A 23,312-nucleotide genomic window follows, 5' to 3' on the forward strand; every position below is an offset into this window, starting at 1 on the left:
AAAACATTTACCCACACGCACGCCCGAGCGTGGAGCGGCGGTGCAGTGGTTCGCACTCTGTACTATAAACCTGTCGACCTGAGGTCCATTTTAGCCATCAGTGGCGAGTGATACCTAAACCAGTTCTGGGGAGGCCATTGACCAGTGTGATGAATCTTCTTGGTTCTTTCGGTGAAGTCACGTAGAAGGGAAGTAATAAAATAATAAAAATAAAACATAATAAAATAATTCTCACGACGTTTCGGCCACAACGCAAGCGGCCGTCCTCGGGTGGAGAGCAGGTCTGTCGAGAAGACAGAGTCTGAATGACACACTCCAGGCTTGGAGCGACTATTTAAGCTGGGATTTAGGGCGGGAAGGGCGCCTTGACAAAAACCGAAATCAGTGTGATGAAGTGCGGTCAAATAACCCCCACGAGTTGCATGGCGTGGGTCGCCCATCATCCAGCAGTGGATCGACAAAGGGGCTGGACATGTATCATCATCTTCTTGGTTTCACTATGAGATCTCTTTTACCAGTGGCAAAATATAATGGTAGGTTTTTACCCTTTTAACTGGTACAAAACTGACACCTTTATTCAAGGCATCACAACACAAGCAGCCGTCCTCAGGTGAAAACCAGGTCTGTCGAGGCGACAGCGTCTGAATCCCTGCAGTCACGAAAGCTTTAAATCGAAATGTATCATGATGGCCATGATCAGCCACAGCAAATCCACTGCTGGATAACGACCTCTCCCCCCAAGTCGCCGCGACCTCTCGCGGACCCTGCGAACGTATATATTCGTCACGCCGTACCTTGCCCGCCCCACCACCACCGTCTGAGCCCACGGCTGCAAGATCTCCATGAACGAGCCGTGATCAAAGAACCCGCTCTGCCATTCCTCCGAGTTGCCTGGGAAGAAACGAATCGAGACGGGATCGAGTGTTGGATCCGCAGAGGCTCGGGCTCATGCAGCGAGCGCAACACCGGGGGGGTGGGGCAAAGAATCATCGCCGTGACCTCGATCGCCACCATCAGATGTTCACGGATCGTTAAAGCGATAATTCGTCAACAACTGTCATCCCAAACGTGTGCCCGGCGTCAATAAAGTTAAACGAATCTGTTGTCAAGCACAAATACCGGATTACAAGATGCCCCCCCCCCCCAGCCACCCCAACTTTTGTTTTTAATAAAACCAGACAAAACAAGCATTTTAGCAACAAAAATTAGCTTCTTACCCCCTCAAAATACACTTCACCCGCAAAGTGAAAACTGGAGCCGGGGTTTCTCGCGGTGGATTTCGTCGTGTGCGGCGTCGCACTCACTTGGGTGGGGCCTCCCGGCCAGTATCCAGCGGGGGTCATAGGGCGCCTTGCTGGGGACGAACCCCACCTCCCGCTCCACGGGGTCCACCGGCGTCGTGATGGGGACCATGCTCTTGTTGTCCTGTGGAGTCCGATACGGGGAAGCACGGTGGGGTGAGGTGTAGGGGATTCACTACGCGCCATTCATCACGCAACCCCCCCCACCCCCACCCACCCACCCTCCGCCACTTCACCCTTCACTGACGATTTGACAAAGGGCAGCGATGATTCGATTCAACAATTCATGATTTTTTTGTCTCACTACTGTTACGGCCTCGTTTGCATTGCCTCTCGCTTTCGCTATATATATATTCGCTGCATTACCCTAAATGTCAGGGTTAGCGTATTACGTTGCATATGCTGTGCACTTCTAGGCAGGTATCTCGAACCTTAAGAATCGAGATCAAGCACTGGAACCGATAAATTGAGTTCACCCCCTCGCAGACAGCGCAGTAACGGCCATAATTAGCACTGGATAACGCGCCGTGCCCCCGCATGCAAGCGTTTGGTGAAATATCAGCCGTTACGCTGGCAAGCCGCCCCTGAAGGTACCGGCAGTGGGTTTCGTTAGAGGACTCGGGCCGCATTCCCACGACCATTGGAGAGCAAACTCGATTCATGCCAGGCCATTCCAGGAATTCCGAGAAATTCAGGAATGGCCCGGGACATTTTGCTGTGCCGGCCCACGCCAGCGTGGATCGGAGAGCCCTCGCGATCCAGCAGTGGAGCGACAAAAGGGGCAGTGCCGTGCGCACGTGCACTGTAGGTATGTCGGACTTCTTTCGCACCGTACGTAGCCAACTGCGCTAATCGGAGGTGCGGGGGAAGGACGACGAACTAAACACAAAGTAGTTCTAAAGGAATGAGAAATTAGCTGTACGAGCCTTATGCCTCCCCAGGCACTGCTTTACCTTGGGGATGTAGGAGAGCCACTTCAGGATGGTGTAGACCCCTTCAAAGTCATCGGGCACAATGGCGTGAGTCACTCCATTGTTGTGCATGATCTGGATGCCACCGAGCTGGTTGTTAGAACTGTACACCTCTCTACCCAGCACCTAGGGCGAGGACGAAAGCAAAAGCAACAACGGCAACAACAACAGAGGAGAAAGGGGGTAAAAAAAAAAATCGGACAACAAGGATAAAGACACGCGGGCACGCGCGCACGCGCGCACGAACACATGGAGACTTGCGTACGAACCACATGGGCGGAAAACAAGAAAGCTGAAAATAATAGCGACCGGCCGCAAAAAAAAAAACCTTGTCGCGAAAGAAAAAAACATCACAAAAGCAGAAGGAATCATTAAATTTTTTGACCCATAAAACAAAGGCAAGATTGAAAAGACTTTGGGGACAAGGTGGTTTTGCTGGCCACTCGCAGCCACGACGAGCATTAATGATGAACAGAGTCGATCACAATGAGAAATACACGCTGGCAGCTACACACGTGTGCACTCGCACACTCATCTGCCTACATGCAGTCTGAAGCGCAATTAATGTTTCTTAAAAAAATTTTTGCTGTGGTTTTCACACCTGATGATGATTGCTTGTGTTGCAATCGAAACCGTCGTGAGAATTTTATTTTTTATTGTTTTATTTTTATTATTTTATTATTTCCCTTCTATGTGACTTTACCGAAAGAACCAAGAATATGAATCCCTGCAGTCACGAAAGCTTTAAATCGAAAAATATGTACAAATTGTGCACTACGATAATAGAACGATGTGCAAAAAATACGTGGGGTACTCTCGAAAAAAAAAAGTATTGAGACTTAGCGAGGCCATTCTGAGTAAATAGTTGGCATTAATATTTTTATTAAAACAAATTTGGAAAAGAAAATAAAAGAGGTGGTAAAAAATAGCTGGTATGAAGAATAATACGAGCGTTGCAGTACACATCCCTCCAGCAAAATTATTCAATGGTTAACCGTCAAAGGAAGCGTTCAACCAACACCCGGGCGCGTGTTTGGACGTAGGGCCGTACCTTGTTGAGGGCACTGGCTCCCGTGAGGATGATGTGCGAATTCTCCACCTGAATCACCCTTTGGCCCAACCGCACCAAGTAGGCGCCGATGCCTATGGACCTGCAAGTCACCTGAGGGGGGGGGGGGGGGGGTGAGGGGGGAGGGGGGGGGCAGCACGATGCCAACGGGAAAATCGCGACCCGCCCGGCAGCGCGGAACGCTCTGCTCGCCAGCGTCGCCAGCACCGCCGCGAGCGACGTACGTGGCCGTCAGTCACCAACGCCGAGCAGGGAAATCCAAGTCCCGGTGCAATAAGAGTGACAAACACGCGATGGCGGTGGATCGGCGATCAATCGCAACGGTGATTAATTCACAAATTACAATAGGCGACGATCCATTTGGGTAGTGCAAGGGTTTAGCCAGAACCAGCATATAAAAAGTGAAAACGTGTTTAAAGGATTTCAAGTGTTCTTAATATTCTAATTAAAGTGTTTATACTGCATACGACAAAGGTCTTAATTTAAGTAGCAAATTACCGTAATCTCGATATGGCTTCCAGTTAGCATGATGATTTTTATAGTGTTCGTAAGGGAGTAACAGTGGCTCAGTGGTTAGCTCACTACCCAATGTGCCCATTAACCAGAGTTTGATTCCTGATCATGGCAAACAGCAGTGGTCAGTGATCTGAAGAACTGGGCTTGTGCCCCTTCACCAACCAGTACTGACCAGTGTGGTGAAGTATGGTCAACATATCCCCGTGACTGAAAAGCATGGGGAGGAGTTCACCAAGCAGTGGATTGACAAAGTGGTGTAAAACCATTTATTTATCATAGAAAATCGCAGCAAGGTTTAACACATCACACCGTACCCAACGTTAAGGTTATATTGCATTCAACATTAATATTAAACGTAAAACTACAGGAATGCAATCTCGCATAGATTTCATAGTCAGGCTAACTAACATAAGGCTGGCAGGAAAAAGGGCCAATAGATGAATATATATAATATTTATGGGATTTAATCTTGATTTGATTTTTATGGGATTTATATAACATTTATCAGGTATTCACCATCCCCACGCCCTCATTCCTGGGCGATTCAACGAATTGTCACTATTCAGGGTAACTATTCGATTCGAGCATCAATGTTGTTCACTCGCGTTTATATTGCCCATGTCATGTTTTATCTTGCTTCTTATGCAACATTTCCTGCAATATCCTAAAGGGACATGAGCAAAATAATACCACTCATTCATTTTTTTGGGCAATAAATATTAATTAAATTACCACAACATTATGAACATAATTTGTTTTAAAAAATCAATTAAAATTATAATTAATTATAATCAATTGCTGGCCACAGAAATCGGTGCGTGCATCTTCATCGTAAGAATGGATTTTAATTGATCGAGTTCACTGTTAATCAACTGTTGTTTATTGCAGGATGATGACACTACTCAGTAAGGGCTTTACAGTGACCGTTGGAGTAGAGTCAAGCGATAAGCCACAGAGCATCCTATTTAGCAGCATTACCTTGGCACTGGAAATGCACAATGCGGTACGATGGTGAAAATGTGATAATTTACAAAAGCAAATTTTTCAACTAAATGTGCAATTCTCTGTGTGTATAATTTATCACCGCACATTTTGGTGACAAACATAAAAAACTAGTTATAAATGGGACATCCTTTGCCAGTACCAAAATAGATGGCGTCCTCTGGTATAACACCGTTTGAGACGAGGCTCAAAAGAAAGCTGTCTCTGGTGTGGACCAATCAGTTTCAAAGACAATGCATATATTATCAGAGTACGTTTTTTTGTTTGCATTGACCACAAGTATTATGGTTAATGCAGACATGATTCCTTGCAAAAGGTTTCAGTTTGGTGTTTTAACAACTTAACACCTGTTTTGTTGCCAGAAAAAAGGGGAAAAACGTATTCCCATAGTTATAAATGTGCGGTCCGATGTTTTTCTTACTTTAAGTGCTGGTCCTCCCGCCTCTACAAACAAGCCAACACTCAATACAGGTGAAGATAGATAAATAAATGCGAGTCACATTTAAAATTTATCTCGGGTAAACCGGTCAAAATTCAAACTGCTCTCAGAAAAGTAAAGCAGACTTGGGCAGGACACGTCGCTAGGAGGGATAATAGCAGGTGGTCAACATTAATGACGGAGTGGCAGCCAAGGAATGGAACGCATTCAAGTATACGTCCACCGAGGAAGATGGAGCGATGAAATCGATTCATGTGCAGGTGCCGGGCGGATTGTTACACTGCAGGATCGAAAGAGGTGGCAGCGGCTTGACCGAGGCTGATGATAACGATGAAGATGATGATGAAAGCAGTTAATAGTTTAATTAATAAAAGATCATGCTACTTGTTATTTGTGCACAAGTGTAGAGATAAGGTCTAATGCATTTTTAGTTCACTTGTAGCCTGAACAAGTTCCTAATTTATAGAATTCATGTGACATACAAAAAAGTCACGAAAATACAGAGTGCTTCAAAAAAATGTTAATTTGCAAGAATACCACAATAAATGTGCCTCCAGGCTCTGAAGACCACCTGGGGAAGATCCCAGGCACGTGTTGACAATTATGGCCAACAAGTAAAGACTCTGACTTTTTGAAGCTATTAACATTACATTTGTTATCATGTTACAGTGTATTATCCGTTCTTTTTCCATTAAAAAAGATAGTAACATAAAAATTATTTAAAAAAATTGAAGCACCCTGTATTTGGAGGTGGCGAAGGTTAATCAGGAGTCAGAGCTCTGAGCAAGCGCCACTGAGATCGTGAGTTTGGTGCAGGGCCAACAACACTCGTAATGAACCCAGGTTCTCAGCGGGTTCATTGTCTCAGCCCACTCAACTAAAACTGCACACGCGAAAAAATCCATCACGATAAATTTCGTATTTCACTTATTTTGTCTTAATCCACATCTGAAAACTTCAGTTTGATATCAAATAAACATTATCGTCAGGGTCTATATTAAAAGAAGTGTGCGTCGAATGTGTTGATAAAGAGACCTGGTGAAGTGAGTTTCTGTGACATCACCTACTGGGGGCAATTCTCACTGCTCGCTGCGAAAGCTCTGAATGTGAATGTCTCCGCCTCGTGACATGATGGCGACAGCACAAGTGGCACGTCACTTTGCGTGAAAAAAGTACGTGTTAAATACATATTTTAAGTAACATAATCTCAAATTGTTGAACTCATGATCGCCCAGCCCCGCGTTGCGCGGCTCCACCGACCAGGCTGATGGTGACGATCTGCTCGTAGGCGAGCGACGTCTCTCCGGCGATGGTCCCCGACCCGCGCAAGCTCTCCACCCCGAGCCCCTCCTCCTGGCCGATGATGTCCGTGATCCTGTACCTGCGGAGGGACAGCCTCAAGCGTCGGGACACGCGCGTTTCCGCGCATCCACGCCAATGCCTCCTACCCCCCCCCCCCCCCACCACCGTGCCTTATTTCATTTAAGACGCCACGGTGGCAAGATGTTAACTACCTCGCTTGGTATACAAGAGGGCATGGGTTCGATACCAACCCCGACGTCTGTATATTTTGAGTTTGCATTTTCTCCCCGTGGTTGCGTTGATTTTTCTCCGGTTCTTCGGTTTTTCCCTCCACATTAAGAAACATGTGTTGAGAGTGTTTGGTTGCTCTACATTTCCACATGATAAGCCACTTGATAAGCCAAAGCTATCATATGTGGCCAGGTCGCCTCTGAAAAAGGGCCATAAAGCTCAATGGGCCTTACCTGGTCAAATATAGAGTTTAGCTTAACGGGGCATCCAGGACTTAGTTTCAGACGGGGATGGAGACACGAAAGATACTTCCGTACCCATAACACCACATTAAGCATACCTCTCGCTAAGGTGGTTGCCACCAGTCACGTGCCACCTACTCCAGCCTCCCAGTGACCAGTGAGATGTTGAGTAATGGGTGAAGCTATCTGGTGTGCAGGCGGTGCAATTGCACTGTGGTCCAATAGCGGGTCAGGCCCCCTCCCACCCCAGGTTTGGGGCTATAAAGAGGGGGGGGGGGGAAATGGATGAGGGTAAAAACCCGTTGCACTCCGAGTACCAGGGCCAATGCCAAATGCAGCGAAGGAGATTGTGTGAACGAGACAGACGATGCAAGCGAGGGACTACAAACGAGACGAAAGATAATGTGAATCGGATCGCGAACCAGAGTCGTCGAAATTCATTTGCCATTTTTTGTCGATTGAGGCCGGAATGTTTACGTTGTTGTTGCGAACACGGCAGAGATGACTACGCAGACGAGTGTGCGGGTGCACAGGTCAAACCTCGACTGCCCTTCATCCTCAATGTGCTCGCAGTGCACAGAGTTGAGCGCGCTCACGCGCTTGTAATCCTGTGGCGTCAGATACAGGTACTTAAAGCCCTGCACGACAAAACAAAACACACGCAACAACCAAAGGTCAGTTGGGGCGCTTTGACAACAACTCCCAATGCACCGTTGCCAAAGTGTCAATGCAGAAGTGTTTTAAGACTAGCATGATCATCATGAGCCACGATCTATCCCCGACTGGATTGAAACCTTCCACAAGAAGCTGCCATGTCTACATTGTTGCAATGTGACTGCCTGCAATCGAGCCAATTTCATCGCTCCATCTCCACTGTGTTCTCTCCTTTGGTTGCCACTCCATTGTTACTCTCGTCCCCCCAACACGATCGTCCCTCCTAGCAACGTGTTCTGCTCGAGCCCATTTACTTTTACAGTCAATACGGTGTCTTTCTTTTCCTTTCAAGAAGCCAGAATACAAAGTAGACTACGAAGAGGGGGACAAACAGGAAGCAACGTGGAACAAACCCGGGGCAATACACCCTCAAAATTAAGGGTTGACCGGGAGGCATCCGAGCTCACTGCCTTACCACAGTTGGGGTAACGATTGGGAGCAGTGTATTTACGGGGGAGGGAGAAATGCGGTGTCCTTTCATCTGCATATGTTCTCTAATCCACGTGGTTTCTCATTGCGTCACGGTGGCGTCTGAGGTACGCCACGCTTCTTTGCGCACTTTTCAGCTTTCGTTCCCCCTTCCCTTTGTCGATTTTAATTTTCTGATCCCCATTACACCCATACATCAAAGACGAACCACGCGACTAAGATCACACCTTTCCACAGTAGCACGCAAATGGAAGTGTGATATATGTTTCGGGGACGAAGATCGAATTCATGAACAAATTTAAACGTCAATCAAGCTGTATGTGGTGACGTAATTGTGATATCGTCCGTTCGGTAATAATTTTGTCTGAACAAATGCAGCTCTTTACCTTTCCTGGGCACTTGATCTTTCCAAGTGGAGGGTGAACTAACTAACCCTAAGGGACACACCAGGTGTTTACAGGCTGCTGCGGGGCAGGGCAGCAGCCATTGGTGCTCTGTACTTTCTACGCTACGTCCCTTTCACCGAACCTACACCGGGGGGGGTGAAACGATTCATCAATCCGTGCGGATTCTTACACTAACGACATCGTTCATATTTTTACAGTCATCCTCGCAGCAGCGGCTTTTGGCTACCCATCGAACAAAGACAGTGACCGCATCGCGCGCTTTCAGATGCCCTTCTGCGGCCATCTGGAACGCTCTCATTTCCGATATTAGGAAGCCATTGGAGCTATGTACTTTTAAATTTGGATTGAAAACTCATTTCTTTAGAACTGCTTTTTGTGTTAAGTTTGTTGTCCTTCTCCCGCACCTCTGATTAGCGCGGTTGACATTACAGTGGAAAAAAGTTCAACATACACACGCACAAATGCAACCCGCACGGCACAGAGAGGCTCCCTAATGCAGCAGCGGATCGACAAAAGGGCCATACGTAAGACGAACGCGCGATTAGTCCATGAGAAAAAACAATCGATAGTCGATAGCACCGGGGAGTGGGGGGGGCGGCTATGCCTTGTAGGGGTCGTTGGGGTCGACCCAGGCCACGTTGAACATGTGGCGGATTTCCTCGGCGAGGCCCAGGCGCGCCCCGCTGTTGGCGGCGATGTAGAGGCGCGGCACGCCGAGCGACCGCGCCAGCTCCGACGCGCACAGCAGCAGGCGGTCCTCCTGCGGGCCGAACGAGCCGATGAGGTGCGTCACGTCGTTGGCGATGAGCACGACGTCGCGGCCCGCCGGGTACTCCAGCGTCTTCAGCGTCATCTTCCACGCCACCATCCCGATCTGCGGCGCGCGTGCATGGGCGGAGGGGGACACGAATGTGAGAGGGGCGCGCGAGAGGGGCAGCTCTCGCGCTCGCTCACAAAAGCCGGAAAACGCAGTATTAACTAATAGGGTTTTTCCCCTTTTTTCTGGCAACAAAACTTACACCTTTTGCAAGGAATCATGCTTACATTAACCACAATACTTGCAGTCAAATGCAAACAATAAACAATACTCTGATAATTTATGCATTGTCCTTGAAACTGATTGGTCCACACCAGAGACAGCTTTCTTTAGAGCCTAGTCTCATATGGTGTTCGACCAGATGACGCCAAAAGGCGCACAGTTCAAACGCAGTATTGTCGAGCAAGAGAGTCGTCGCTCGATTCAACTCCTGAAGAAGCTTCCAACACGTGGAACGAATCCGTCAGAGACGTCGACCTGAACTACACACGGCGTAACGCGAGCATAACAACGGAGGGGCTATATAGCACAAACTGCAGACACCTCCACAGCAATTGAGCACGTAAGATGAAAACTCCCTGACCTCTCAGTCACCCCCCACCCACCATCCCAGCAAACTTGGCTCGTGGATTTATTTCATTGATAAATAAACACTCGCTGCAGCGGACCTGATTCCCGCCGGGAAGCCTGTTCATGTGCACCAGCTGTCCCTGGCTGTCGAGCACCAGCTCCGTGCACGTCATCAGGTCGTTGGGGCAGGTCTCCTTCCACTCAGTCTTCCACATCTTCAGCAAGGCCTGCGCGCCGGTGGGACGGGAGGCATCCTGCGCTGTAGTAAACACGCCGAACGTGCTGGAGCTTCTCAAACGCTAACGACTCGGTTCCTGTATAAACGCTCGGCATGTCCATTAAATCAATGCACTTCGTTGCGGGCACTGGTGCCCCACTGCAGCAGTCGTAGTAAATAAAAATTAAACGTTGACAAGCAACTGAAAAAGCGACTTTTTCATATTACTTGAATGTAATGTGGAAAAACCTGCACGGGTCTAAGTTGAACAAATGCAGAATTCAAAACAGGGATGCCAAACCAATGTATCATTTATATAATCTGTGACTTTCAAAAATGTCACACTCTGTTTGTGCCATGCTGGTCTAGAAACCGGGGAGATCACAGAATTGGGGGGTGGGGGGGGGAGTGTGGCGTCAGGAGTGAAATTTCACACCTTTTATTTTGAAAGCCACAGGGCGAAGCTCAGAAGGGCAGCCTCATTATCGCTGCGTTTTGATTGGCGACCGTAACTGCTGGAGACCTCAAACTCCTGACATGTGTGTTCAGTCGCTGCCGTGCACCAAATCACAACCAAGTGGGCCTGCTCCCATCATCTCCGTCGTCAGCGACGCTCAATCCCACTGCTCGAAGGCATCCCAAAGCCATTTCCATGTCTCACGTCCATCTAGCACCTGCACAGGATCTGATGTCATCGCTCCACGTTGATTGGTAGACACTTTCTCGATAGACGTCCCTCTCAATCCATCTGTCTACTCTTCCACGTTAACCCAACATGCTGGAAGAGGGAGGGCAATACCCACACTTTATGCCACCACACACGAGCTGCCGATCGCCTAACCGTAGTGAACTTCAGACGCTGTCTCCTCGACAGACCTGGTCTACGCCCGAGGACGGCTGCTTGCGTTGTGGCCGAAACGTGGTGAGAATTATTTTATTATGTTTTATTTTTATTATTTTATTACTTCCCTTCTACGTGACTTTACCGAAAGAACCAAGAAGACGTAGTGAACTCATTTATGCTGCTGGGTGGCAGAGGGAGGGAGGGGGAGAGGATTTAAGAGACAAAGGATTGTTTCAATTGCCGTGCCGCCAGAAGGTGAAATCGAACCGGCCACCTCTGGATTGCAAGTCCAGTGCTGCCAAACATTACACCCCAGAAACTCTCTGGGGCAAGTGCAGACAACATAAGAAATGCTAATGGCGAGCTGAGGCCATGAATCGCGAAGGCAATTTCATGGCAATAGTTGCATCTACCTAATTTGGGAAAATGTTACCTAATTTGGGAAATGTTAAAAACTGTTGCAACTCGTGGGCAACTGGGATGGCAACTTCCAGTCATATGATAGATCCAAGGTCCCACGGCTACCTGTAGTTCTTCTTGGTTCTTTCGGTAAAGTCACGTAGAAGGGAAGTAATAAAATAATAAAAATAAAACGCAATAAAATAATTCTCACGACGTTTCGGCCACAACGCAAGCAGCCGTCCTCAGGTGAAGACCAGGTCTGTCGGGGAGACAGCGTCTGAATGAAACACCACCACGCTTCTACGTGACTTTACCGAAAGAACCAAGAAGATGAATCCCTGCAGTCACGAAAGCTTTAAATCGAAATCTACCTGTAATTGTGTTCTCGGTCGGCCAATCACTGTTCATCAAACACAATTTGTGAGACAGGACCCTATCACCACCCTATTCTACCGCCATAGCCATTTGTTCGTAAACCCGCAGACGACGATTGCCGTAAAAATATCGCCCCGCTAACACGACGGCTTTTTGGACTTCCACCAATGGCGAACCTGCCGGAACATCTCGGGAAAGTCGTAGACGTATGTGGTGCCCAGGCTCTGGGCCTGGAAGCGCTTGGACTGGAGGAGGTCCTTGGTGACGTAGGGCGTGCTGACGAGCATGCCATGCAGGGGGCCGTGTTTGTCTCCATATGAATGGAACATGATCTGTGGGAGGGCAGAGGGGGGTGCACAGGAAAGCAGGAGGCCTCAGCGATGCAATATGATATAGTGATGCGATGCTCTGCATGCATTCGGCTCTCTAGCACACTTTTGTCCACCAGCACGTCCAAAAATTTTTTTTGAAAATGTTGTGGTTTCACGCTTCAACACACCGGTGGGCTAAAGCAGTGAACTGTTTGTCTTTGTCAACGTGACACTTTTTTACAGATTGGCCGTGTCGGGTGGTGGAGGGTTACGACACATTTATAAATAACGCGATCTAAACCCAAAAACGTTGATTATGATTATGAACGTCCAAGTCGAGCCAGTGGTTTTCCCACTCACGGGGGAAGAGCGGCTTTCTACTGGCTGTTTGCTGTGCCGAGCTGGAACCAATCCGTGACAGCTGAAATTGGCTCAGGGCACCCAAGCAGGGGCAGGTTTAATCACACGCGTATGTGACGTCAGTCAGTACACCGTGAGGATGCAGCGTCCTCGTGTCACCTACATGTGTCTCGGCCAGTTCACTGCATGTTATACGAGCAGTACAGCTTTGGTTCTGCAGTGAGAAAAAAAAGTTTGCACCTCCTGAGCTGCACCAAGCTGTCTTGGCACTACCACGGAAATGTGAGTTTCAATGAAATGCATGGCCTTGCCGAAATTCCCTATTGTTGTCGTTAAACACACTGATACTTTCTTCCAAATAATTGGATGAAAGGTGTGCCCGGATGGGTCAGAGGTTGAGAGGTCAACACTGAGCAGTCACGACTGTGATCGTGGGTTACAATCCGTGTCTCAGCCACCTGCGATTAAACCAAGTTCTCAAGAATAATGCATTGATGTTCTCAGCCCGGTCATTCATGACTTCATGCAAAAAAAATAGATATTTGTTTATTCCAGATTTGACCGCCAAATGATAACCACCTATTTCTAGGGATCTCAAACGGCGTTCCGTGACTTCACCTTCTGCGGGCTGTTCTCCAACACATTGAGCTGACGCACTGCATTGCAAAAGTTCTGAATGGACAATCGCGATGTGATGCCAAAAGCACAATTGGGAAATTGTGGAAAAAGTAAAAAAAACTAAGCTGGACAAGGAGATAAATTCGCCAACACTCAAAATCGGGCCCCATATGTTTTTTGCCTCCAAAGCCTCACGTAACCTACACCCCCCCCCCCCTGGCATGTAACGCGTCTCATCCCACCTCCGCCTGCTCGCCACAAAATGCCTTCCCGCCCTCCGATTAACACAACCGATTAACACAACCATTTCTTCACTTCCAGCTCCCAGCCTCCAAACTCCCCCTGCCCCGCCCCAACCCCCCACCCCCCTGCCCCGCCCCCACCCCACACCCCCCTGCCCCGCCCCCCACCCCCCTGCCCCGCCCCCCACCCCCCATCCCCCACCCCAGCCCCCACTCCCCTGCCCTGCACCCCACACATTTCAGCAAGGTGGCAGCGGTGGCACCTCCTCTCTGACCTGGCTCGTGTGGGGCTCGGTGACCTCCTTGTACAGGCTGATGTCCAGGTAATAGCCGGACTCGTTGGTGAGGAAGAGGCGGATGGGGATGGCGTGGCCCGTGGGCGTCAGGCGGATGTTGATCTTCAGCTCGGCCTGCAGCACGCGCAGCTTCCACAGGCGGCTGCCGTAGCGCATCACCATGCTGCGCACAGACTCCTCGATCTGCGTACGCACGCGTATGGGCAATTTGAGCACATGCGCACAACGACAAAGATCCCCCGTATAACCTGTAACGGACTGTTGGGGCAAGTGCCGTTAGCGAGTAGCATCTATGAAGGTCGGCACGGCACACGAGGGGCGAGTGACCAGCAACCACGCCCAGCCGCCTTTGTCTCCCTAGTGGCGATGTTTAACTACACACCGCACCAGGTACTCATTTGAGGACGAGTCGACCTAGGGAAGGCCAAGGACCAATTCAGATAACCGTCAATGGTGTCGGCCGTGAGCGGGAATCGAACTCTGGTCGCGGATTTCATAGCTCCAGGACCGTGACCCCCAAGGGAGGATCTGCCGCCTCAGTAGGCATGCAAATGGTGCGTCGATTGGTATGACATAGGTCATGCAAATCGTCAAAGGTGAAGATACAGCCCTGAAATTGTTCGATCACAGCACATCCTCTATGCAAATTAGAATAAAATTTGGTTAAACTGGGGAACACGTTCCCATCTCATTCCTTGCACGAGGGCCTCACGCCACCCCCGCCCCCGTCTGCCTCCGATACCGGCAGGGCCCATTGTCACCTTGCACGGGTCCATGATGACGGTGGGCACGAAGTTGAGGAAGATGTGGTTTGCGTCGGTGCGCACGGCCGTGTTGTCGAAGGCCACCTCCAGCTCGTCCATGGCCTCCAGGAGAAGCCGCTCGCCCTCGTTCTGCAAGTACTCGAACGATGCCTCCTGCGAGGGGGGGGGGACGTGACGATCGTTGAATAGAAACCCCGCTCGCTCGTTCGGCCACATTCACTCGTAGAGGAGGGCCTGCTTGAAACGAAAACTATTTTTTTTATTTTATCAGGTAAGGCCCAATGAGCTGTATAGCTCTTTTTCATAAGTGACCTGGCCGCAAAATGATAGTTGAACAAAGCGGCTTACCATGTGGAAATTTATCGCAGCCAAATACTCTAAACCTAAGTTGATTCTAAATGTGGAGGGAAAAACCGGAGGACCTGGACAAAAATCCACACGGCCACAGGGAGAGAAACATGCAAACTCCAAATATACAGGAGGCGGCAGGGTCGGGATCAAACCCAGGACCTCCTGTATACCAGGCAAGGTAGTTAACATCTCGACATCGTGGCACCCTCTTGTTATGAACACTTGTGCATCAAACCTTCTCTTAACATAACAATTTTACTGCAGTCTTTGTAAAGCAGACAAGGAGCAAGCTCTTCCTGTGTTATCATTACATACATTCGCATTGAAGAAGTGGTCACCCTCGTGTTATCAATTCCACCAATACTTCTTTATTTACAAACCAGCAGGAGGTCATTGTTATCACATTGCAGGATCATGAGAGATGGTGGTGGTCTGGGGAGGCCTTTGATCCAGCAGTAGATTGACCACGGTCATGCTGATGATGAAGTGGCCCATTAACTCGACAAATTTGCCCTTTATTGCCCCTTCACAGCTGAGCAATGTGAAAGACCGGGTCACGAAGGGCTTGCGAAAAAAATTAAAAGCCATTAAGACGGTCAAATTAAAACCGAAATGATAATCAAAAGCTTGACATGTTTTCATATTGAGAGGCCACGGTATTCCACAGACCAATTAAGTCACGTATTTACAATTAATTTTACGAACAAAAACGATGACATAGATTGAATTAGCTGTAGTTTCTGCTGCTATGCGACCACCCCAACTAATTGCTACGCAAATTAACATTCCATTTGCTGCAATAGCTAATTAAAGCCGCAAACCACTGTCCATAGATGTAGCAACATCATGAACATTAAAATAAATTTTCGAGCCCCATTTTGAAGATGCCATTCACGGTGATGTTGCACTGGTAACATGCACAAATAGATGAGGCATGCAAAGATGCATTGATTAAAACCGATCATTACACCCGCGATACACACGTAGAATTGTGTGCACGAGAAACGAAAATTGACGATTTATGCAAAACGACGTGAAAATAATATTCTCGTGTTACGTCTACGCTGATGGAGCGAGCACAACTGTACAAAATGTGGTAGAAAAACAAAAACAAAGATAAACGAGGCGACATAAATGGAGACGTTAAAAGAATGGATTCTCAAATCGAATTGCGAACCTCGAATCGTGACAATTAATTGAATTTCCGGATGGGGTGAACGAGTACAGGACGCACACAGCGCATGCGCTACTCAATCTGAAAACTAGACCACAATCTCAGAAACATAAAACAAGGGCAGACCAACAACCACGGCAAACAAGTTGTAGTACAAATACGCTCCGACATTTTTTTTTTTTTTCCGATGTTGTATCTGACCTTGCCCGTAACATTATTAGATAATACTTTATGGATAAGGGCACCGGCAGCAAATTTGAACAAAATAAGTGGGGGCAATTTTCCCGCTTGTTAAAAAAAAAAGAGTCCCACTCGGCTTCGGGGCCGGATTCTCCATCAACGTGCAGTGACATCGTGGATGTCACTGAATGGGGCCGGCCCGGGAGGGCCGTGGCGTGCAATGTCCCGACATCGCGAACAGCGCCGGGTGGGTCGCTGTGCGAGGCCGGCTCTAGCACAGCACGGCGTGCGATGCACCGTCATCGCGAACACCCCGTGGGCGGGTGTGGTACCTGCCCTGGCGTGGCTTGGCGAGTGCTGTGGTTGTCCCACCTGATGACACTTGCTTGTGTTGCGATCGAAACGTCGCGATCTATTATTTTTCTACCTTACGCGACTTTACCGAAAGAACCAAAGATTATGGATTCCTGCAGTCACGAAAGCTTCAAATCAAAAGTGAATATGATGTTGCGAACTTGCATATGTTCTATCGTCCACGTGTTCCTCTACCTCTCAGTTCAATTCGAAGCAAGCACTCCCTTTGCACACTTTACAGATGTGCATACCATTCTTCATCCATTTCTATGCTTGCGATCCGTACGTCATAGCAGGTAATAACACGCCCCTTAAAACCTTTCTTCTTTGGACATGATGGCATATTGCTTTTCATTATATTGAGGTACTTTACAAATCTAATTTGTAATCGGATAAAGTCAAGGGGAGGGGGGGGGGGGAAACAGGGGCCGATCCAACCCGCGCCGGTACGGCACTGCACACAGCACACTGCACACACTTGCACGGCATGCGCCGGGTACGGCACAGTACACACCGGCACGCGCCCGGCACGGCACTACCCGCGCCGGGCCGCTCACCTTGGTGACGAGGTCGGAGTGGCGCATGATGGCGCGCACGAAGAAGCGGTGGTCCGTGACCTCTGCCCCCTCCTCAACGCGGGCAGAGCCCAGGTAGAGCTGCATGCGGTGGTTGGCGCAGTGCATGGCTCGCAAGTCAAAGTTTCGCATGCGGTTCAACTCCAGCTGGAAGGCGAGCGCCGGCTCCAGGTGCCGGTAAATGCGGTCCTCCTCGAACTGAGGGTAGGGGGGGTGAGGGGGAGCGGTGGTGGGAGCAGGGAGAGGATGCGGTGAGGTGGCGCTCACGCGTTTATTGTCCTTTTTCATTAGCACTCTTATCGTCATCATCGCTGCTGGTTACCATTGTCTATTATAATTATAATAATGCAATTTATAACGCGCGCAAATTTACGGACGTAACGGCCGCAACTCAGAGGCGCGGAGCCAAGCTCACAGAGTCGCTCGAAAGCACGTGGTTGTAGAGGTGAGTTTTTAAGTGTCTCTTGAAGGAGGCGATTGAGGTGATGCTGCGAATGTGCAGAGGGATAGCGTTCCAGACTGTTATGATCGTCTATCTCATGGTCATCATAGCTCATTGTCTGTCTCACTCGTTGTCGTCATCGCTCATCTTGATCTCATTGCTCATCTTAGTCTCTAATAGGGGTTTTCCCCTTTTTTCTGGCAACAAAACTGACACCTTTTGCAAGGAATCATGTTAACATTAACCACAATACTTGCAGTCAAATGCAAACAAAAAACAACACTCTGGTAATTTATGCATTGTCTTTGAAACGGATTGGTTCACACCAGAGACAGCTTTCTTTGGAGCCTCGTCTCATATGGTGTTCGACCAGATGACGCCAAAAGGCGCACAGTTCAAGACAACGCACTACCAGAGTAATGAGGGCTCGGGGTGAGCAACTACATCATGGGACCTCTTTTGCCAGTACCAAAATATACTAATAGGGTTTTTCCCCTTTTTTCTGGCAACAAAACTGACACCTTTTGCAAGGAATCATGTTTACATTAACCATACATTAAGTATACATTTCCAGAGTATTGTTTTTTTGTTTGCATTTAACTGCAAGTATTGTGGTTAATGTAAAACATGATTCCTTGCAAAAGGTGTCAGTTTTGTTGCCAGAAAAAAAAGGGAAAAACCCTATTAGTATATTTTGGTACTGGCAAAAGAGGTCCCATGATGTAGCACCTTAGTCTCGTCATCGCTCACGATCGTCACCACTCGTTATTGATTGGCTCGTCATAATCATCGTTATCACGACCGCTCTCATCTCGTTATCATCATCGCTCACTGTCATTCATGGGTGGTCAACATTGCGCATTATCATCGTTGATCTCATCATTGCCGCTCATTGTCATCACTCCTTAGAATTCTCACTAGATGTCATACGTCTCATCATCAGCGTTATTGGGTGTAGACGGCTTATTGGCCATGGTGAACATGTAATGATCTGAAGCGACTCTGGACTGCACTTACATTACTCAGATATGTACACGGATTGGGCAGAACAAAAATAATGACAGTTATAACGACTGAATTCATGAATTACATTTCACAACTCGTCGGCAAATTCACCTTGTCTCTTGCTCTGAAGGTGAAGAACTTTGGAAATTCCCTCTGGAAAGACAAAAACAAGTTTCAAAATCCCCAATTAACATTTTACAAGTACATATACACCCCCATTGTCAATCCACTGCTAGATGAGGGCCTCCCAATGCCGTGCAGAACGTGGGTGTTATAGCCATTCTTCAACGCACTGCTCAACGCAAAGTTGGTCAAGGTGGGGGGGAGCACATCAATGGGCGCGTTGAAGTACAGTACAGCAATGGATTATGTTGCACTGCCCCCTTCTGTAGCCATGCAGCCGCCAAAGAAAACCTGTGTGTGCAGGGCGATCAATCGCCCAAGCAGGCGCTATCCGGGCTCAAGCCTGCTTGGCTTTCGAGACGCGACGAAATCGGGCGCATTCCCGCGCGATCTTGTCATGGGCAACATTTAAATTCCCTTCGCTTTCTTTCAAATTTGGACGGCGCCTGTTAAGACTGACGCCAACGCCCGAGCGCCAGCGTGCGCATTGCCATGAAGGAGCCAAATCGTTTTGAGTGGAGTCGCTGTCGGACCGCCCGACATCCTCCTCCGTGCGATAATTTCCCCTTATTTTACCTTTTGTGACACGAGGAAGGTAAGACGCCTGATCCCGTGGTCACGCAGCATGGGTCTCTGAAACAGGAAATACAAGAGGGGGATTAAGACCTTCATGTGGGATTTTAATGACCATTAGGGGGGCCTCGTTTTGAAACTACAGGTCCCCCGCGTTTAAATAAATTACACCCACTTTAAGCGGACTTAGCGCGGGGCACTTACCGGGAAACCCAACGACGCGTATAATGTGCCCGCGGAAAAATACTCCCGCACAATGTGTTGAAGCGGGAGGGGTGGGGGGGGGTGGGAAAGAAAGGTGCCTCAACCTTGGATTGGATGAGTCTGTGAAAGCGATCAGCCAGGCTCTCATCCACTCCGTTGTCCTCCATCCACAGGGCCACGTTGATGATGTTGATGGGGTCCTCCGGAACGCCCTGACACGCGGTGACACACAAAGGGGCAATTACCGCCTCACTTTAAATAACCCCACTGTGCTCCCACTGATTTCCATCGCAAATTAGATGCCTTGCGCGTACGCCCTCCCCCAACCACCCACACGCCCTCAATAAATGCTTTTTAAACTGAGTATCAAATAAAGTAGCCTGCCGTAACAAAATAAAAAAAACTTTTATGCTCTGCAATTCTTTACTTAGTTCGGGAGCGGAGGATTTTGTTGCAAAAAGTGTCCTTATTCCCGTGTATAATTTACACGGAACGCCACAGTTAGTCGACCGGCGGGGTCAATTGCAGGTACTCCCACCTCTTCCAAGATGTCTGACCAGTGTGGAAGAGTAGGCCAAATACCCCTGAGCGGGCTCTCTAGAACTCCCTCGATTGGCAACTCTTCTACCGGCAGTGGCATAAGGAAGACATTGCAGGGCAGAATCTTTACCCTTTTACCCAAATGCAAGCCAGCCTTAAAAAGATATATCGGTAATTTGGAATACATGCAGGCCAGAGGTCGCAACCGGGTACCCAATACCCGTACCCTACCCGATACCCGGCTACCCGTACCCGGCCGGGTACGGGTACCCGTTTGCGACCCTGGTGCGGCTGGGTACGGGTAGACCGTGAGTCACTGGTGAGTAACCGTTTGTCACTCATTTCCCAACGTCTTGTCTCTTCTCACAATTTAAGTTCCTAGAATCAACCCACCCGCGCCTGCAACATGGCTTCATCCCAGAGGTCGCAATCAGGTACCCGATACCCGCACCCTACCCGTACCCGGCCGGGTACGGGTAGGGTGCGGGTACGGCCGGGTACGGGTACCCGTTTGCGACCCTGGTGCGGCCGGGTACGGGTACGGGTAAGGAATCAAAGCCCGTTTGCGACCTCTGATGCAGGCCTACTCGACCTGAATTGAGCAACAAACAACATTGCACCAAGCACACTGCCAGTCCCTGCACTAGCAGCTCATTGGAATCACCGAGTACATACACCGGAGCTCTTTTCATACTGATCCAACGTAATCACTCTGAATGCGCCCGACCTCGTATGGCAAAAGCTTAGCTGGGCCTGGTTAGTGTTTGAATGGCTGACCACCAGTGACCACGAGGTGTTTGGGGCATGAGGGTGCAAAAGTGTCCAGTAGATGGCAGCAACAGAAATGGGCTCAGTCTACAAATAAATTCCACGAATTTGCTCCATCTGTGGATTGACTCTCTATCTGTGCGGTGCTGTGGGCGATGACCGCTTGTGTTCCGATTTTCTCTGGGTATCCGGCATTCCTTCCACGTGAATCCCAAGCACAGCTCAATGGAACTGGACAAACATCCAAAGCAGGGCCCTCCTGAAAAAGTGCAGTGAGACTCATCGAGGCTTTCCTGGGCAAACCAGGCACCGGTGGCGCACAGCCTGTAGGCCAGGACTGTGGAGGCGGGGATTGGCGGCTCACACAAATTCGTGAAAATCCCAAACGATGGGTGTGGAGGTCACCATCTCCTGGCTTGTCAAGATACAGCAGTGCAGCAAGTGCATCCGAGGGACGAGTGTCACGCCCCCTCGTGTCCATGGTTTTTCTTTAGATCCCGTAGTTTTACCTACGTATATATTAACGTTCGCAAATGGAGTTGGTGAAACATCCAAATAGAGGGCAACAAAGTTTGGGCAATTATTGGCAATGGTCCTGGTTACCTTCCGGCCCAGCTGTGGCTTCCCACACCTCTGATTCAATCTCTCTCCGAGAGCGATCGAAAAACTGTACATGTTACAAATTCTGGATTATAAAAAATAATGAACGTTCCTATTAAATGAAGGGCATCGTGATCATTATTATTACAATCAAAGCCTCACTTTGCTGTCGTCGTGGTAGAGTGTGCTGCAGCCAGAATCCGTCAACGAAGATCCTTCGGACGGCCAGTTGGAAAAGCACTGCAGCACTTCGTCGAAGTTCCTGGAATGCAAGATGAACACCCAATGTGTGAAAACGCAGCTCATCATCAAGTTAAGGATCGTGATAAGGCGCTGAATGTATCTATGGAATATTTTGTTTAAAATCCACGCGAAAGGGAATTTACAGCCGACATACAAAACGTGCATTTGTGTCCTCTGCATAAAACAAGACATTGATTTGTTCGAACCAATTATATTTAAAATATATATTTTTTATCAACATTTTAAATATGCCATCTCAAGACAATAATTATTTTCATGCTGCACCGTATTTGCAATGGATGTGCCCCTCCAATTCGGCGTGCACACTGCACCAGACGACCATTGTAAAAAAAAAGGATCCTTAGAATCCAGTTAACATGCAAGTGGATAACACATCTTGATAATTGGATGTAAAAAAAAAATTATAACTCGCTCCAAAACGATAAAATCTCTTGGCTCTTTCTAATCGAAGGCAGTTAGTCCTGCTGTACACACCAGACCCTTATTATCTCAAAGGGCTCATCAAAGATCAGCGGTGTAACCATCAAGCATGCAGGCGGTTGAACGACATGACAGCCCACGGTTCAGAGGGGCCCAAGTGCTGAGCTACTTAGGGGGTAGTGGGGGAGGGGGGTGGACAGGTGGCCCCATTCCATGGCTTGCCCCAGGGCCCCATGCCTCTCCCGCTGTCAAAGTTGGTCACGACAAAAGGTCGCCCCGTCGACTGCGCCCGGCGCTCACTGCACGAGTTGCTCCAAGTTGTCAAAGGCCAGCATGGCGCCCATGCGTTGGCAGGGCGGCGTGTAGGACGCGTCGGTGATGATCTCCTGAGAGCCCACGGTGCGGATCACGTTCGTGTAGTGCGATTGGTTGGCGGCGATGGCCGACATCCTGCGGAGGGGCGAGAGGGTCACTCGCGCGCCCACGATGCACGGCGCACTGCGGCTCGGGGAAAATGCAAAGCGCGTGCGCGCGCGGACCCGAGGCGTGTGCGTCAACGCAATCGACCAACTTGCGGTGATGTCCGGCACAACGGAGACAGCGCTTTGCAGCTCATAAAGCGATTATTATTTGCAAAAACAGGGGAATTATCTCCGTCTATACAACCGACTGCCAAATGCCTTAGTCCTTTATTTCAATGGAGCAATGAAAGCAGTGTAGTCGTTCTATATAGGCAACAGCTTTAGGCTTATTTTTCAACGAACGACGCCTTGATCTGAACTCAAAGGCACACCAACCAATCACTGGCACAACACGTGTGCAACACCACCAAGTCAAATGAGCTTCCAAAGAAGAAGTAGCTGGCCAGCAGTCATTGACAAGAGGCTTGGCCAAGTGTGGAGTTTTTTCACGGTTGTGCTGGATCACTCAACAAAGTGTTTTTGGGAAGTACCGTGTACTGTTCAGCAAAATGTCCGAGGTATCTCTCCACGTGCTGCGAGCTTCTTCACGAGCACATGGGAGTGAAACATTGGACATCGTGCCAAACAATACGTGGGACAACCGAGAAACGCATGCGAGGGGCTTGGGTGTTTTTGGGCATTAGGTCGAGGTGCGTTTGAGTTCAGTCGGTCTGTGTTGCTCCAGACGTGCACATTGAGGGATGAAACCAATACCTGCCATGCTTGCAGGCACTGCTCCCTCTGGAAGCAAGAGACAGGCAGACGGGAAGATGGGACGAGCAGAAATGGGTAAAACACAGAGACAGGATATTTCCAGCAGCAAGCGTCACGGGCGCGGG

The 23,312-nt window shown here is 48.9% G+C and overlaps 1 protein-coding gene across 9 annotated transcripts in view; it reads right to left on the minus strand.

The window, feature by feature from the left end:
* LOC144933111 (acetyl-CoA carboxylase-like) overlaps positions 1–23,312 on the minus strand; it is a 94,763-nt gene that overhangs the window by 20,165 nt on the left and 51,286 nt on the right. For 7 of the 9 annotated variants that reach the window (XR_013636981.1, XM_078857661.1, XM_078857658.1 and 4 more), the window contains 18 exons: positions 23,188–23,214; positions 22,313–22,462; positions 21,491–21,590; positions 19,525–19,632; positions 19,220–19,276; positions 18,632–18,673; positions 17,056–17,271; positions 14,437–14,592; positions 13,655–13,858; positions 12,025–12,180; positions 10,109–10,237; positions 9,228–9,497; positions 7,614–7,711; positions 6,559–6,679; positions 3,324–3,434; positions 2,255–2,398; positions 1,305–1,425; positions 795–891 (listed from right to left, as the gene is read on the minus strand). Coding sequence is in view for 8 of the 9 variants with exons in the window: in XM_078857661.1 (XP_078713787.1) it covers positions 795–891; positions 1,305–1,425; positions 2,255–2,398; positions 3,324–3,434; positions 6,559–6,679; positions 7,614–7,711; positions 9,228–9,497; positions 10,109–10,237; positions 12,025–12,180; positions 13,655–13,858; positions 14,437–14,592; positions 17,056–17,271; positions 18,632–18,673; positions 19,220–19,276; positions 19,525–19,632; positions 21,491–21,590; positions 22,313–22,462; positions 23,188–23,214 (2,307 nt within the window). In the remaining variant the exon portion in view is untranslated. Of the gene's footprint in view, positions 1–794; positions 892–1,304; positions 1,426–2,254; positions 2,399–3,323; positions 3,435–6,558; positions 6,680–7,613; positions 7,712–9,227; positions 9,498–10,108; positions 10,238–12,024; positions 12,181–13,654; positions 13,859–14,436; positions 14,593–17,055; positions 17,272–18,631; positions 18,674–19,219; positions 19,277–19,524; positions 19,633–21,490; positions 21,591–22,312; positions 22,463–23,187; positions 23,215–23,312 lie in introns of those variants that run through there. The other 2 variants (XM_078857660.1, XM_078857666.1) reach the window with 2 other exon arrangements.

This window comes from Lampetra fluviatilis, chromosome 6, assembly GCF_964198595.1.
Source record: "Lampetra fluviatilis chromosome 6, kcLamFluv1.1, whole genome shotgun sequence".
Taxonomy (NCBI): Eukaryota; Metazoa; Chordata; class Hyperoartia; order Petromyzontiformes; family Petromyzontidae; genus Lampetra; species Lampetra fluviatilis.